The sequence below is a fragment of the Manacus vitellinus genome, unplaced genomic scaffold (genome assembly GCF_001715985.3).
Source record: "Manacus vitellinus isolate BGI_N305 unplaced genomic scaffold, ASM171598v3 scaffold_0_pilon, whole genome shotgun sequence".
In the NCBI taxonomy this organism is placed as follows: Eukaryota; Metazoa; Chordata; class Aves; order Passeriformes; family Pipridae; genus Manacus; species Manacus vitellinus.
The window spans coordinates 3788137-3806609 of record NW_021938789.1 but is presented as its reverse complement, the minus strand read 5'-3'; the positions used below and the strand labels follow the sequence as shown (position 1 = coordinate 3806609).

The following is an 18473-nucleotide window of genomic DNA, read 5'->3' as shown; positions in this document are numbered from 1 at the left end:
ACAAAAGTTTCTGATATACAGTGCATAGAGCTGGCATGAAATGGCTTCTCCAGGGATTACAGAGTGTCCCTAAGCACTTCTGCAAGCCACTCCACTTCTCGACTTAGCTTCTCTAAATAGGAGTCTTGGGATTCAGACTGCTCAGTTCACATGGAGCGGGTTGGCAATTAAGGACAGAAATAGTGGCATTTCCCTCAGGACAGAATTAGTGGCATTTCCCTTCCACACAAAATAGCCTCATGGTTTAAACATCATTCATAAAACAGGATTGTTTTGACATAGTTCTACTCAACTGAGAAAATACAATCATTTTGACGGAGAATATTCTAAGTAAGAGCTGGAGGTTCCTTAGCTAAGCTGTTGCAATGGAATAGAACAGAGAACAAGATTTAAATAAGAGGCCTAAACCACAATGAGAAACAGCACAGCTGCTAGGAAATACATTCTTAATGTAAGAATAGCAAAGGACTTTGGATGATTTAAGGTGCATTAAGGAGTTTCATTGCAGAACATGCTAAACACCTGTCAGACACACACAGAAGTACATCCAAACCTCCAGGCAGAGGCTCTAGTTACACGACAGCTTCAGCCCTGTTTTTCCAACAATACTTTGATTTATAGTACCAGAAAGATAATGAAGATACTGACAAGCTCTTCATGCCACCATTTGGGAAGCAACGTGCTTTCGTTTCACCTCTCAGCACTGAACGTGCATCTCATTCACGATCCCTTAATTCAAAATATACAAGCAGTTCCTGAGCAAAAGACCTATATACATATCTCTGAAATTGCAATCAGAAGATCAAACTACAGAATTTCTCAAGCAGACATAAGAATTTCTGTAAAGGTCCCATGAGAAATTCTCACACAAAGTGTACCAAACTGAGGTGCCTCCAGAACTCAGCAGTCTCAGAAATCAGGAAATCTGAATCACATTTTTGAACCTCTATCCTGTCATAGTATTTTAAGGTCCATTATAACTATAAATGCAGCCTATTATACTTAAGAGCACACATTCTCACATCATACAACTCCAAAGAATCCCTTACCTCGATCTAGTACAAAGCTACAATAACAATGGGAATATTTTCCTCCTACAAACACAAGTAATCTAATTCATCTCTTTCTAATCAATATTTTTATTATTTATAACAAAGCCAACCAAATTATTTAAACCAGAACTGAATGATTCACACCTTGTTTTTTTCCATCTAGTAATACAATTCAGAATTGTTGCAGCATTTATGAACACTTTTCGGCTTGCCATTAGAATTAAACACATTTCTCTACAGTTGCTGAGGCTGTTGCTCAGCATATGTAACTAAAACTAGAAAGAGAATATCATCACCCACATTCACCACCAATAAACTGAAAAATATTTAAACAACTGATCCTGACTCTTTAACTCCATGTCCTTCTACAGAACCGAAATACTCAAGACCAAAAATATTGCATAGAATATGTGGGCACCTATAGCACAGGGAGGAATGAGTTTGCATTCTACAGTTACTTGAATAAAAATACTACACAGTCCTCTCTGTGATAAAAAAGAAACATGTTTGTGACTAAGTCAACGGCTGCACTAGCAAAACATATAACTGGGCATTGGGTTATTGTACAACCATTCATGGTAGTAGAGGTATCTTGCCATGTATAAGACAGGTTTTGAAAGTAGCAAATTAGTGAGCCCTTATGTTATCCTCAACAATGGATAATAGCCTCTCATAATAGAGAAACATAGAAAAGTTCTAATGATGTTTAGTCCAACAGAACTGTGTGAATGACTGCTCAGCACCCTGGCACCTTCAGTTAACAGCTTAGATTTAAGAGTCAAAGACTGCAGAACTATTTTGAAAGCTCTGCAATGCCAAGTTCAATTATACTTGAAATCTTCACACATATACAAGAAAAAACTTTAAATACCTAAGGACAAGAAAAATGCAATGAGACAGAGAAAACTTCGGTTTCTTTTGTTTTTTTCTGAAACATAGTGTAGTGTTGAAGAATAAAGTTGTACTTGTATTAGAGCATTTGAGAGATGGAACCTCACAAAGACAGTTAAAAACTTCAGTCACTGGCTTTAGATGCTGCATTTGCCTTAAGCATTTATACTTATTCCAGTAAGTGTTCAATTCTTTTCTCACACAATATTTTCCCAATGTATCAGGAAGGAAAACCCACCTACTTAAATGTCTTCAGTCTTGTACTTCTCTTTCTGTTGATACAAAAAGCTGCCCTGTATTTCTACAATTCCAATCTACTTAATGATAGGTTTTCTCAAAACAGCTAACTCTCTCATATGCGTGAATAGACTAAGTTTTTTCAGCCATAATTGTTGCAACCATAATTAACTTGACACTGAAATTAATACAGAAATACTATTGTACCCCCCACATACTGGTTTCCCTGTATTTACACACACTTTAATCATAAGTGCTCTGGTTTCCTTGGGTTGATTAGAAGACTTGAAACCTGAGTGCCAGAGGGAAAGATAAAATCCTACCTACACCTCTATAAATCAAGAGTAATTCCACTGACTCGAGTGGAATAACTAGAAACAATATCTGCTAAATGCTTCTGGATTTTCTCCTGCTAAGATAGACAAAGGAACAGAGTTTCATATAACCTTCTCCAGAGACAGCTCCTGAACCTAGATATCTTACTGGATTTGTTCACACAAGTATCAGTCAGCTACACTGCTTTACATATTTAACAAGGTTTTTTAAAGTAATAAAGAAACCCAAGTACAAAGAGCTGTTGTTCTGTCTATCGGAAGCAGGAAACCTATGAAATTTAATGGATCTGATGAATTATCTGGCAAGGAATATATTAAGGAGTGTAAAGGCATTTAAGATATTAACCAAATTCTTTTCCCAGATCTCTTCAAAGACTAAGATGGAGATGTTACACAAAACCAAATGCTTATGAAATGTTATCTTTGGTGTAAAATGATAATTCAAAGGTGCCAGACCAGTTTGGCTACATTAGACAGGGAATTCAGATGACCAATACATCTTACTGATAGGAAGGTCTACAACACAAAGATGGTCAGTGTGTTACCTTTGCCTAAATAATTTTTCCAGACCCAGATACTCAGTGTCCTCTCATTAGTGATTTTTTTGGTCAATTAGTAGTTCCAATGACATGAGAGAAGTATCTCCGTGTCGCCTCTGGTAACATTCCTGTTGTTTTGTGTTATTTAGAAAACTGGCTATACACATACAAATAAAATTTCCTTTTGGTGTTAATATAGCCTAAAAAGAACACTTTCTTGGTGTTCTTCAAGTATGTAAGTAGAAAAAGCACTAAACAGCTTCATATAGAAACTGACAACCTTGAACCTCTTTAGATTAAAAAAAGGAAGGAAAAAACAAATATATTAATCCTTGCAACCAAAGTTACTACAGATTATAATGTATTTCATAATTGCCAGTCATGAATTGCAGCAGCAAAATCAACCACAAACAGTATATCTCTCAATATAATCTTTAGTTCTGCTTCCATAAATTTGTTTTTCTTATCACAATTTGAGATTTAAACATTATCCTTTAACAAACCAAATAACTAAATGACTCCTACCTGATGTAGCTGGTAAGACTCCAGACTGTAATACTGCTGTTCCCTAAAGAAAACAGAAAATTTTAGAATGAAAAATCTTTAAAAGATATAGAAACTTGACAAAATATAGGAAGAATGGCAGAGAAATCACTTCACCATCATTAAAGTTTAACAAGTGGTTTAAAATCCAGAACAGATGCAAAGGTGCTCAGACATGAAGATGTTCAAAACACGTATAAGTTGAAAAACCTTAAAAAAGGTTTTGGGGTATTCTTGTGTACATGTCTTACACCCCTTAGAAAAGGCTAATGAACTTGGCTTTAGATGCTTTGCAACTGTAGCAGGAACGATGAAGCAAAAAAAATTAATATTGAGACAAAGAGGATATCAAGCTGGAGTAACAGGATTAACAGACGTAAATTAAGGTCAGGCCTATATTTGTTTAAAATGGTAGGTGCTGCGAGCAGACAGAAGCCTCATGTCCTCCTGACTCAGCCCCAAAAAAACAGCATAGAGCTTTCCTCACCTAAATATGCAACTTGTGACCTGTGATATCTCTCCATTTCCTATGCTTTCCTACAAAGTGGTGGCTTTTCCGACACACATAGGACTTTACATAGACATCACATACATCTTCTCCCCATATAGGCACTGTGTTGACTTCCCACACACAAAATAGATTATTTACTTATTATCCACCTAGAAGTTCAAGTCATACTATTTCCTGCACAACATTTCCTTAGGGAAAACACATTAAGATGTAAAGCTTATTACATGTGACCATCACAAAATACTGTCAGAGCCAGCAAACAGATCCAACTTCAGTTAAAGTTCAGTGGAAAGGCTTTCTTTGATTTTGATGCACCTTGCAATGAACCAGAAAAATATTAGAAAATATTACCCTGATACTGTTTCACCTAATAAAATGAACATTAAAAGAGTTTACTTGAACCAATTGGGGTGGGTTTTGAACCCTGCAACACACAATTTACAAGATGTTTCTGCCTGATCCTGTTGCAAACATGGAACATACAGTTTCAGTATTTACTTGAGCTTTTACACTAGCTATATATTTTAATACATAAAACACTGAATTTGAGCACCTATTTGGAGTAAAAGTAGAAGGGAGGGGAGGAAATCAGAAATATGGTCAAGATTCTATTTTTGAAAGAGAAAAAGCATCCCATAGCATTTCAGAAAATATCAGATTATACTTGACAAAGAAAGATGCAAAAATACAAACAGAAGTTTGATGTGTGAAATGACATCAGATGTGGGACACTGTTAAAGTATCATTGAAATTACAGGAAACATATGAAAGACAACAAATAACTACAAGAATCAGCTGTGATTACGTGAGATAATAACAAAAATAAAACCAGTCTTTTGTTATTAAGTGATTTTTTTTCAGTCTATGAGACTGTTGTCCTCATCTCCATTTCAGTACATCTTATTCTATTACTTCTGCAACTCTGAGGCCTCCTGCTGCAATCCTCTATAAGGCAGAGACTACATTAAACAACAGTGGTAACCGACGCAACTTGGCAGAAAAAACAGTAGAGATGCTTAAAAGATATCTTTTATAATTCTACAAAACACTACTTTTGCCTGTAAGAGAAACTCTTAAAGTTATTATGTCATCATTTACAAATGTAAGTGCATGGTTTTCAAATGCAGAGTATAATACATATCTCAGCCTACCACAGGATTACATCAAAGAAGAAAAGGGGTAAGTGACCTCACTCAAATAATATGCTTTTGTTATGCGTACAATGATACTCAGAAAATAACTAACAATGTGATTATCTAAATCCTGCATATCTCATAATATTACACATAAATATAAGTTAAATGTCTTTCCAACATATAATCTTTTATGTGTGACCCAAGAGCTGAGTGCTGAAGTATGTGATGCATGGTTGTTAGTTCAAACCACCTCACCACTACAACACCCACAGTAAATGGATATGTACCACTTGCATATCACACATCATGAACTACATGTCCAGGGCTATTTTAACTCTGGTAGTGATCTGGCTCCTGTCAGATGACATTCATTTTTTATGTTCTGCTTCCAAATATCTTGGGCAGGGTTCAATGACAGATGTTAGGAGAACCCACTAGTTTGATGCTGGGTCATTATTCACAGATTAGCTCAATTGCCCTAAAGAGCTAAAGAACCTAAGCCTTGGTATTTATTTCTGTGTGTACAAATAACCATCATAATACATAATTCTTTTTACAATCAAAATGGGACTGTTTTCCCCCCCTGTATATATTTGTCATATCTTTGCCTTTCTCTCACCTTTTTTTCTTTTATAGTTTCATTTTATTTCATTCAGACTTTTACTGACTTTAAATTTCATTAAATATATGATTTATCACACTGTTTTCCATTTAAAGGAAAAATAGCAGATAAAAATACTGTCCCATATGAAGAGCAGCACGCCTACCTTTCTCTGTAAAACATTTTATGGACTACATACCTAATTCTGCTCTGCTGATGATTATGGAAGTTTTTGGGCACAAGATCCACCCAAAAAGTCTGGATCATCCAGTATAAGCACCACAGTAAGGAGTAAAGATACTGTACTGCACGGTTTCTTGGTTTTAGAAGAATTTTTGCCAGATTCATAGTGACAAAAGGCATCACAACTGCTTTGTAAGCTCAACTCCATGGTGTAAAAAGGAGCCTGAAGCTTGTAAGTTAGATGGGTAGAAACAAAGAAAGGAAAATATTGTCTTAAGATTATTGCCTCCCATTACTGACTCTAAGGGTAGGAACTAATGGACAGCTGTTCCACATACAGCAGGTATTTTAATGGGAGCAAAATACTCTTGTTTCCTATTTTGCCTCCTAAAAAGGGGGAAACTATACTTACAAGTAGACCAGCTTCTGTAGGTTTTAATGCCAAGCAGGCCTCCATCATCACTGGCAAGAGGAATGAAATGCCATTCGCCTGATAACTGTGTCAGCATTTCAGACACACCTCATCAGTCACGGCTTATGTAATTCCCTTGGTGTATCTTTAGAAATAAAGCTTTTCTTTCAGCTCATCTAAGTTTGGCAGCTTTGTACAGTTCCATTATTCTGCACCTACTGACAGTTAGAGTTCTCAGCACAGAAACACATGAACCTGTCGGAGCAGGTCCAGAGGAAGGACACAAAAATAACAGGGTTAGAGAAATTCTCCTATTTGGAAAGCCTGAGAGAGTTGGGGCTGTTCGGCCTTGAGGAGAGAAGGCTCCAGGGAGACTTTACAGCAGCCCTTCCATACTTACAGGGGATTATAAGAAAGATGGGGACAGACTTTTTAGCAGAGCCTGTTGCAACTGGACAAGGGGTAATGGCTTTAAACTAAAAGAGGGTAGATTTAGACTGGATATAAGGAAGAAATTTTTTACTATGAGGGTGGTGAAAAACTGGCACAGGTTGCCCAGAGAGGTGGTGGACGCCCCATTCCTGGACACATTTAAGGTCAGACTGGATGGGGTTCTGAGCAATCTGACCTAGTGGAAAGTGTCCCTACTCACTGCAGAGGGGTAAACTAGATGACCTTTAAAGGTTCTTTCCAGCACAAAATATTCTATGCTTTTTAGGTGTCAGTTGCCTTAATCTAAGCATAAGTATGAAGTTTTGCCCCAGTTTGAACAAGAAAGGCTTAAAATAAACTAGAGGCTCTCAGATTCTTCTTGTTATGAAAGAGGACTCAGTACTTGACAGTAGGAAAAGCAAATATTTGCATTCTGAGATTTTTATTCTGCACATACCAAAAATGCACTCATAAACAGTGGCTCAATTGCTACATTGGTCAAATGCTTAATTTTCACAGAGGAGATGATCTAGATTTTTTTTTTTCTCTCCCATCCTTTATTTTAAAGCTATTATGCAGTATCAAGACTGTGCAAAATATCCAGTTTTTCAAGAGGAAATCATCAAAATCATGACTCAAAGTCCCTGAGTCCTTGAAAATCAAAAACTGTGGAGCAGAATTCTCTAACAGTGAACACTCTCCTACCTGCTGTATATAGCTGGTAGTACTTCATCGCAACTCCCTAGTCGCTTAATATAGTTGGTGTGTAAAGGGAAGCAGCAGATGAGTTACATTATATAATTTATGACAAAGTTGAACTGTCAGCAACTTCACAAAGGAGCAAAGGACTCAGTGAGAAATCCTGAATGAAGATTTTGAAATCAGCGTCACAAGGAAAAGTTTAAAGTGCTTTTAGGAAACGGAAAAGAAACAGTGTTGATCATGTCAAAATTTCTGCAAAGCTTAGATATTTCAGCAAAAAGAAACCAGTCCTTAATAAAACTGACACTTAAAGTACTTTCCTCATAAGGATTAAAGACTATGATTTATTCTATTTTTCTAAATCACCAGAAAAGTTTAAAGCTTGAATGCTTAGGCTACAACAAGAAAAAAATAATTAAAAAAATTAAAGGAAAGGTCAATAAATACAGACTAGTGGGCCAACCTCTAAAGGTCATCTGTGTTGATGGGCAGTTTCACCATGCCCAGCAGTTGATCGGGTTCTGAACAAAAGATACCAAATTATTAAACTCTATGATCCTTCATAACAACTCCAAATGAAACAGCAACTCCTGCCTATGGCATGCTTCAGGTGCAGGGGTCCAATTTCAGCCACAAATTCTTGATCACTCAGCTTCATCTGTTGCAAACCAACTGTCGGCCTACAGAAAGATTGCTGAAGTGAGTTCAGAAACACCTCTGTTTGCTCAGCCCAAGCATCAGCTATTTTATGAGGCATGAAGACGGCAACTTCAGTGGTACTGGCAAGCCACGGCCTGTGCCACATTAAAACACACCCCTTAAAACCTGTGGAATAATCACAGCTCTGCTAAACTACAAGTTACAGGTCTCGTTTAAACAACAGGATGTGAGAAAAAAACAGAAGTATTGTTTAGTTTTGTGTACCCATCTTCTCTCATGTTTTTACAGAGGCCTCTTCAGTCGTGATTTTGATATGCCTCTGTTGAGAGGGGCCTCCTGCTTCTTACTCTGGGCTTCCCACCTGCCTGCAGCCACCAGCCCTTTGTCACACAACCCAGAATACAGCCATTGGCATCAGAATAAGATCATTAGCTCCGAAAATGACACGACTTGCCTCTAGTGTACTCTGAAGCTGTCCAGTCATGGGAGAGAAGGAAAAGCTGGGCTAAGTCCTCTGACATGACCAACAAAGGCCAGTACCTGGATCCAGCTGCCAGGTAATAGCAACAGCCAGAAATTCAGGTGGTCGAGTCTCGGTTGCAATACTGAAAGGTCAAATTTCAAGTTCTGCTACTGATAATATATGAGCACATGGGGAAGCTGACATAGCAACAAGGCACGTGATTTGCTGTTGTCTTTGGCTTTTCATAACCAGACATAGAATTACTACACACTGGACAGTCACACTAGGAGTGTGCTGAACAACTGGACTGCAATGCAATTACATTGTCACATACCATTTTTTCCATGGGACATCTGTCTCATTCACTACACAAGAGAGACACATGTGTGGGTACAATCAAGATGGCATGAGCAACTGTAAATCTGTCAATTCCTTAACAGTGAGGGGCTTAACTTTTCAACCTAAATAACATCCTTTTAACATCACATACATATCTCATTATGTACAGAAGTATTCACACAGAATTCTAGAGGAAGCAACTATGCAATACCATCCAAAGCATATAAAAAACCTGGTGTAAACACATCAGTGGTGTTTGTGTCTGTTTCCAGGCACTACTGCAAGCCAAGCTTGTATACTTTCTAGACAAAAAAAACAAGTCAAGAGCATATACAGCTAGCCCAAAGCAATAATGCATTCTAAGTACACATCAAAGTCTGAAGGCACACAACACCAAGGTATGTATTTGATAAACACAGCCAAAACTGGTGGAGGAATTAGAAGACAGGTACTAAAAACAATACTTCACGAAAAATAGAAACAACTACACCTGTGAATTGATGCTAGGTACATAATAAAATGTATTAACATCAGCCTTCACTACCTCATTTTTCACCAGGTATGTCTTATAGCAATCATTCCACCATTCAGGACATGAAAGATTCCTTACACAACTGCCATTAAACCAAATCATCAAATACTCTCAGCTCAGAAATGATAACTGCTTTTTCTCCAACTATGAGGTCTAAGAACCAAGGCAAACACCCCCGACATAACTGAAAGTTCAGCATGTCCTATATTCTTAGGGCCAAAAGAAAGACAACGAATTCTTCCAGGTAATAAGAATCAGCTACACTGTTCCCCCTAACTCCTCAGTTGAGCTGTCCTGATTTACAGTAGCAGATGATGTTCTGCAATTTTATGAAAAGGAACAATTTTAATTTAAGCATTAAGACACCCAGCAGATTTTCTGATTCAAAATAGTGTTGGCAACTTTTTAGAGATGTTTTTATAGTAATGTTACATTCCCTTTACCCCTTCTCAGAGCCTTGTTCAGCTCCTCTCCTGTCAGTTAAACCATCTCTCCTAAGGCACAAACAGAAACTCCTGCTGCAGTGCTTATGCAAAAGAGTTCAAACACATTTTCCCAGACTGTTGAAGGTTCAGCAGTGCACCCACAGCATTGCTTTAGCCATTCATACTTTCACAGGTGAACACAAGTGCTGGTATTCAGCTTGCAGCTGAATCATAGTACATACAGTAGTTTTAGCCATGCAAAAAAACAGGATGTGTTTCTCTTTTAGAAGTTGTAAGGCCTTTAATTCAGTTCTGATAACTGGAAGAAAAAAACCCTTTCCTATTTATGACCTTTTTTTTTAATAGAGACTGGCACTTTTAAAATCTTATCAAGTACAATGGAAAAAAAAGTAACATACACAAAGAGGTTTCAATTCTATGTATTCTGGTTTACGCTTCATATATCCCAAATTCCAACAGGGGGTAGCATTACCCTACTGCAAGAACATTTGATATTTAGAATACACTGTTTCCCCACATTTGCTAGTCTGAGCTTCTTTGTACAATAGATCTGTTCATTCCCACTCCTTCTGCACCAAGTGAAAACCACTCAAGACTCCAGCAAAACTACTGTAATACTGAAAATTAGGCTCAGATGGGCTGAAACTGGTATGAAAAACAGCAGATTTGACTACTGTGCAAACAAGTGGTGTGCAGTTCTCGGCTCATTCTTCTTGCTCAGCATGTAGCACAAACAGGAGAGGCAAGGTGCACACAGATGGGACGCAAGACCTCACATGATCCTTTTGCTTTGTATTTGAAAGTTCACAAAGACTAACTGTGCCATCACTGAACATCTCAGTGCTGCAAAAACTTGACCAATGGGAAGTTTTGTCCTATATTTTCTTAGAACAGAACATCCCAACAGAAACAAGAGTTCTGAGTCAGAGCATCAGCCCGTTTCAAGATTTTCAAAAGTCAACACAAAAGTACTATTTAGCAGGAAGCTTGGAGAGACTGAAAATAAATGAAAAGGACAATAATTAACTTAGAGATATATCTATGCAAGTACTCACAAAGGGATTCAGATGGCCTTGCTCTTTTGGTTTAGAAAGGAGCGATTTACGGAAAATTTACACCAGCAGAGACATTCAAGACAAAAGGTCCAATAATCCACTCATTTGCTGACATTGAGACATTCCTTTTCTGATAAGGAAAAAGGATGAGCTTCAACCAACATTGTATACTTTTAAATTAAAAGATAGCTCTTATGCCACTGTATTGAGAGTACCCTAACTTATCACACCTCTTCTTGTAAAAAGAAGTTCCCAATTCACTGAAAATTAATTCCACTAACTATACAAAAGTGCATGAAGTATCCCCTTTACTCAAGTTTTCTACTTGCAACAAGATTTAAAATAGAAGAAAAGGGATTCTTTGCAAATAGAGAGTTCAGCTCTACAGCTAAAGTGACAGTAGATAGAGAAGGGCTCAAACAAAAATATTTCAAAAGCTGGCAAAGTGAAATCTCAGATCTTAGAGACAAATTAAACCTGCCTCTACGGCTTCTTAGAGATGGAGAAAGTTTATGTTAAGTTGTAATTATCCTTTTGAAACATTCACCTGGGGACTGCCCTAAGAAAAGTCTTTTCCTTCTTCTACTTCTCCCAGAGAGTGTTGTCCAACAGTGTGAACTTAGCTTCTGCTTGCACTAAAAATATACTTGTGCCTATTTTATAGCCGATGGAGTCACGCCAATTTACATTAGACTAGTTACTTGATTCCTTCCTTCCAGCCCATTCCACATAAAGACACAAAGAAAAGAATCCTTGTTATAACCTGTGCATCCTGTTCCACAGAGAGAGAACTAGAGTGGGCTTAATTATGGGCCTATGAAGAATAAAAATGAAACCCTTGCAATATGATCTTCACATTCATCTTCCTTCTTTTTCAGCCTCACATTTAGAGCTATGGTTAGTCAACTTCTTCCAGAAAAAAAAATTATTAACAAGATAATCAGTGATCATCAGTAGAAAGAAATGGATGGAACTAGAAGGACAAATAAGGGAGAGAAAGCTTAAAATAGTAAAATTAAGACAAGTGTTTTTCTTTATCCCCAGCCCATCACTGAAATTATGGTTTGTCAAAAGTAATGAAACTATAATTAAGCTGCACAGCTTCAAAGGATACAGATACTTAGCTATGCATGGGGGCTGCTCACAGGCTTCTTCTATATCAGAGAGCACTGCTATAAATTATTAGGTACAATTATTTCTGTAGGTTTTTTTCCAAATCTTTCTATAGTAGTTATCTCCATAGCACGTGTGTTCTGCTTGACTTTGTGCCTCGAGGAATGAGATGAATTGGCAAACTTCATCTGGAAATGTTTTCCTCGTGCTACAGGGGATTCAAGTATACAGTTACTAGCCCTGATATAGCCCACTTAGCACTTCTCTGCCCTTGTAATAAACCAGATCTGGGAAAGGTTTATATTTCCTTAATATTTTCCAGGCTCAAATTTCTTGTACATTCAAAATTGCTTCCAATCAGCATTGAATTAACAGAAGATTCCACAGAATCCAGACTACTACAGAGGATGTGGCTAGGGGAGAGAGAACACAGCCAGAGTTCATGTCCCACTGATTCCCAGCTGTTGAAACAGTCATTTTAGTTGACAGACAGCTGGCTGCTGCACTTTATCCTGTGCATAGCCTGATACCCTCATGTGACAAGACTTAGGAGCACAAACTCAGCTTTAAAGCCCCTTTGCTATCTACCCTTTTGACTTGTGCGGGATTGAACTGTTTCAGAGAAAGTCTCAAGGTCTGCTTTATTTCATCTACCCTGCTTTGGGAAAAGAAACATGGAAATACATAAAAGATAACACCAAGGAAGACATACAAGCAGAGTTTGCATGTAATAAAGGCACTTTACTGCAGCCCAGAAGCCCATATGTAAGACTCTGGTATTAACTCACCCCATCCTGGTTTTCATTTTTCCTATGGATCACAGTCACTTGTTTTGATCTTAACATCTCCATCCCACCCAAGGAAGCTCAGTTTAACTTCTACACACACAATTAAGACAGAAATTTTGTGTCATTAGAGACATATCGATGTATCAAACTTCACTGGAGCTGAACCAGAGGGGATGGAAAAACAACAGTAGCTCCAGACAACATTTTTCCCCACACTTCCATCCTACATTCATGGGTTGAATTACTGCCTGAAGCAAGCTAGTTTTTGAAGACACAAAATGCTGTTACACTAGCAAGGATGGCCAGAATGCAAGGAAGTCCTTCCCTCTGCAATGTCATTTAGGAATGGAACAGAAAAGTTTGTGTGCAACTGGCAAACAGTGGGATAAAGAGCTTTATTTACACTGTAAAAAAGATTTGTTCAGTTGGTCAGGTGCAGTAACTTTGATGTCTCACTTAGCCACGCTAGTTCTGACCCAAAGTTCCTACATTTCAGACCTGAGTTAAAAAAAAAAGGCACTGCATCAAAAAAATTTGCAAACTTAGATTTGATGTAATCCATAAGGATTTGATGCAAATTCAAAAGGATTTTAGAAAAAAAAAATAAATTAAGAGCACATAATACAGTTATGGGGTTTTTTTCTCCCTCTGTCGTTACAACTTGGCTTGAAGTTCAGTCATATCCTCAAGCATGTTCTTGATAACTTCTAAATACTAAAAAACTTCTCAGCCCTCAGGCTAATCCCATTCTTAGAAAGAACTGATTTTCAACTGCCATATCCTCAAGTCATAGACTTTCTGAATCCACTGAGTGTAAAAGCTCCTGCATTAATAACTTCTTTCCAGTAACTCTGCAGTTCTTGAAAGACACCATTATTCAAGCTCAATTTCTCACACAAAAAATTTCTCTTGAAATTAGCAATAGGTTTACCATCTTTTAAAAACAAAAATTGTGGAGCAGCTGCTTCACCCTTGCAGGTTGATTTTCTCCTTTAGCTACTCTTATTAAAGATTTCCTGTTTGGCACACAGTTCACTTGAAAGGCAAACAAGAACTTTCTGTCTCTCTCACTGCAGCCTGGAAAACATTGTATTTAATCTAATCTCTAGCACTTGGATAGAATTATTGTCCACATCCAAACTTCTGTAGAAACACCATCCCATCAGTCCTGACAATAGCCTTGGGAAGCAAACAGGATCCAGATACAGATATTATGCAGTTAGGTAGACTGAGGTAAGCGGGTCAGAGCCACAACAATAAAATCCTAACTCAAAATCCCTAGATCAGTCCAAATCTCAAGCTTCTTACCACTCTTTATGTAAAGTGAGACAGGGCCCAAAACACCACTTTGCCTGCACAAATTCCTGCCAGGAATCTGCCACAGACAACCAACTCTATAGCACAGCCAGCAGGTTTGTCAAATGCATCCAAAACTGAGCCAGGCAGAACACCAGATTTCAGTACAGATTCCTTCTGTATTTCCCGAGGTCCAGAGCAATCAACTCCACTCTTTCACTAGGGGACAAGGTTTGAAGTCTGCTTCTGTTAGCTATTACAGATCCAGACCAATTCTCTTACAAAGTGAACACTTCAGTTACACTGATTTCAGTGGCCCCACTTCTCAGAGTGTCAGACAAAAGGTGTTGAAATCTGCAACAAGTCTTCTGCTCAGTGGAACATTTTGGGCGGGACTGTACGGTTGCATGAGAGGTAAATTTGGCAGCCTTATCTTCTGTATGGACTTACAAAGAATTTGCTTTCTTTTCTCCCCCAGACAAGTTCCCTAGCATTTCAGCAGAAGCATTCAGAGTTGTGCATAGTAAAGGAACACATAAAATCATGAAGCAACTTTAAAACAGCCCATCCTGAAAACTGGTAGGCATTTCTTATATCAGAATGGTTTACACATATTTACTAACTGCTTTGCCTAGGGGAGTATTCATTCAGTTCTGAACAAAAAATATCCTTCAGTGATTCATTCCTCAAACTGGTTCATGAAGCAGGTTCAGTGGAGCAGGCAGTAAACAATTTTCTATTCAGGAGATGTGTTACCACATATTTTCATGCTAACAAATGCCAAAACTTCATTACCTATATGAAGATGTTGTTACCATATTATTAAACTTTACTAACTAATATTGGGAAAAAATATTTGCTCTTTATGAGCAAAGTAATACCACTTAGTATAGAGTTGCAGAGTTATATGAGAAACAGTAAGGATTTTCCTACATCACAACCTCTACACAACTGATAACTTCAGATTTAATCTGATTAAAAGTCCATATGGAATATTATCAGACATATTGAAAGTATTTCCATAAATATTTTGAAGTAATAAGTATATTGGGAATCTTGAATTACAAAAACTAATTCCATTCCTATGTCTTCTTATGAGTTGTGGACAAGTTTAAGCAGAGTTTGTGTAATTTTTTTGGAACACATTTAATCCTTCTAATTTGCATGCTTCCAGTTTTAAGTGGTTCTGTCAAAAAAGGTTGGTTGGAAAGGTCACACCCCTACTGAGCATTTATTTTAAGTCCTCTCATCTACTCACAGTGAGTTGCTGTCAGCCCTCCAGACATCCCATCCAAATGATTGCTATCCTACTGACACTCACCAATTCCTTCTGAGCCATGCAATTACTTTGATATCAGTGACTGTTAATCAAAACAAAATATTTTCTACTTAGCCTTCTTTAATCCACAATCTTAAAAATAGAATGTTAGTAGACATTACAAACATTGTAAATGTTTGTAAGTCAAGGAATTTAGGTTTTTTGAAAGTAAATCTGTTTATGATCTTGCAGAAGGAGATGAACAACATGGGACTCAAACTTGGGAATCTTAATCCAGGGCTGCCACTGGACTTATTTGCTTCCCCTGAGTTTGGCTCCATGTAATCTATGCTTTCCTTATGTCTTTTTGTGTTTTCTTCCTCTGCAGGTGAAGTCTACTTTCTCCTTTTTAGCAAATAAAGACAGAAAGTGTTTGCTAGCACTTTGTAGGATTCTGTTGAATTTTTCCAGAAAGAAATAGATTTCTATTTAGAAGGAAAGAAAAAAAAAATTAAAAAAAAAATACAGAAAGAGAGAAAAAAATTCCTTTTTCCCATTTTGGCCCCATTCCTAGTGATCAGAACAGCCTCCTCTACAACTGGATCAAAAACAAAAATCTCAAACTCTGCATTCCAAAGGGTGTAATTTTTTCCAGCTTTTATTGTTAGATAAAGCATTCTCCTTCAAAGCATTTCTTTCTCTCTCTTCAGAAAAGTTACTGCTCTCAACAGAGGAAGAAGTAGCCATCAGTATTAGTAACAATAAAAGCTATTATCCAGCTTGATTGTATTTAGAGGAGGAAGAAAATTTTTCCATTTGATCATTCTGATGGGTATAGAAGGTCAATACTGTGGTTTATCAATATCTTCATGGGTCTCTGACAGAAAAGCAAACCAGCAACACTTCTGTTTGGTACAGAAGAATTAATTCTGCTGAGCTACATTGTCTATATCCCCTCATGTACAAAAGATGTTCTCTTCTCTTGACATTATTATCTTTTCACTTACCAGGGCTTCTGTGGCAGGCACTTCTTTTCCCATTACAGACCATTACAGGCTTTCTGTTCCCCATAGTGCCTGATCCCAACAAGTGCCAAGAGCTTAATTCGTATTATTCTGAATTTAGATTAGAACCTTTATTCCTTGCACAAATGATGAGAGGATTCTTTCATTATAGATGAAGAGTACCTTGAGTACAATTTTTTAGCTAAAAGATAAGGCAGCTTCCTATAGGGCCAAAAGCAGACTTGCACAGTTCTGGTAGGGTTGGCATGTCTCGTGTTTTACTGTGACATCTCAAATCCAGAGTCTTGCCCATTAAAAGTGACCTTCTCTATGCAAACCTTTGGAAGAGTTAAGTCACATATGAGCCCTTACCAGCAACAGCAATATAAAAGGAAGCTGGATCTCTCCTTAATTACTTGAGAGTGAAGCCTGTGGTCAAGAAGCATTATAATATTCAATAAAATGACAGCGGTAAACTGTGGAGAAAAAAAATCTTCCTTCCCTGTAAGCTGATGGTAAGCAATATCACAACACAGTGCATAAGCAGACCAGACAGCACCTTTATAAGAGACTCTACAAGAGACCTGTGGTCCTGGCCAAAACTACAGAAAGGAAAACAAACCAAATCCAGCTCTAAGCCTGATAGTACCCCGACCTGTTTTATGCACCTTTCCTCTGTGAGTTTCAACTGGAAAACATATTTTTGCTCCAATCTCTGACCTGCAGTGCTGTGTGGTTTTGTCAGCACAAGCCAGCTCCAGAAATTACTGCATTTCATTGTCAACAGCAGCAAGGGTGACAGATTTCTTCTATTTCAGAAAGATGAAAGATGAAGAATAGGCGGGATTTAAGATGCTTTTGAATCCATGAAAATTCAAAAAAAATAACACTAAACAACACAAATTTTACTTTCAAAAAAATTCAGAGCCTTCAGAGCCTTTTACAATAACTATAGTGTAAGTAAAATGCCAGATTGCCAAATCATTGTCCAGTGCAGACATCTTATTTAGTGCTGACACATGTGATGGAAGATGTCACTGCAGGTTAATGTATCACAGACAAGACTAAAAGAAAACTAACTGGAATTAAATCTTAAAGGAAGAGAGCACAAGAGCAAGTTTTCTAATTCACACCAAAAGCCAGTAAGACTTAGAATCAAGGGTTATCAAAGTACACAAGAGCCTCACAAACACACCACCACTCAGGTTGATATGACAACTGACTTCCTGATTCCTCTGAGATGCAAACTGTTCCTGTTATAGTTTTAATAGTATGTGTGTTCCCAACTGCCCAGAGCTCTCAGATTAGAGCAGAAGTACAAGTAGCAACAATGTCGCAGAAGATGACAAATGCATCCTTCTCAGCTGAGAATTTAGACAGCCTTTAGCTTTTTTAAAGGTGGGAGGAAGCATAAAATGTTACAGCATCACACACTGATACTGTAAAAAAAAATCCTTAAAAAGAGATGTAAAAGGTATGCAATTACAAATAATCATTCCCACACTTTCAGAGAAAGCATGGCAATAAAGACACTACAAGATAAACACATAAGGTGTTTGGTCTCATAGGGAAAGAGGTAATGACTCCAACTGAAAAATAAAGTTGTAGATAGATAACAATATATTGTGATTTCTTTAGTATCTGCTTTAATACTACACTAGAGAAGGACATGACTAAAAGCCAAAAAAAGTTAAAATATTCTCAGTTACACAGATGTGGCCATGTAGTCTTGAGGCTGTTATTTCTCACATCTTGCTATACAAGGTAAGACCTTATGGCCCTTCTCTTTCACCACTTTCAAAAGCAGCATCTACAATGAAAGGAGACACACTAGCTGACTCCAGGGTTAAGGGGTTTGTATGGGATTTGGAATACCAAGGCTATATTCCCAACCCAGTTACAGGCTGCTCATGACCCCGGTAAAATCAGTCCAGGCAAGACCTCA

General features: G+C 37.6%; 1 protein-coding gene across 4 annotated transcripts in view; it reads right to left on the bottom strand.

The window, feature by feature from the left end:
• DOK7 (docking protein 7) overlaps positions 1-18473 on the bottom strand; it is a 58197-nt gene that overhangs the window by 12770 nt on the left and 26954 nt on the right. For all 4 annotated transcript variants that reach the window (XM_008920918.2, XM_018088950.1, XM_018088957.1 and 1 more), the window contains exon 8: positions 3580-3622. In XM_008920918.2, coding sequence (XP_008919166.1) covers positions 3580-3622 — 43 coding nt within the window. The remainder of the gene's footprint in view (positions 1-3579; positions 3623-18473) is intronic.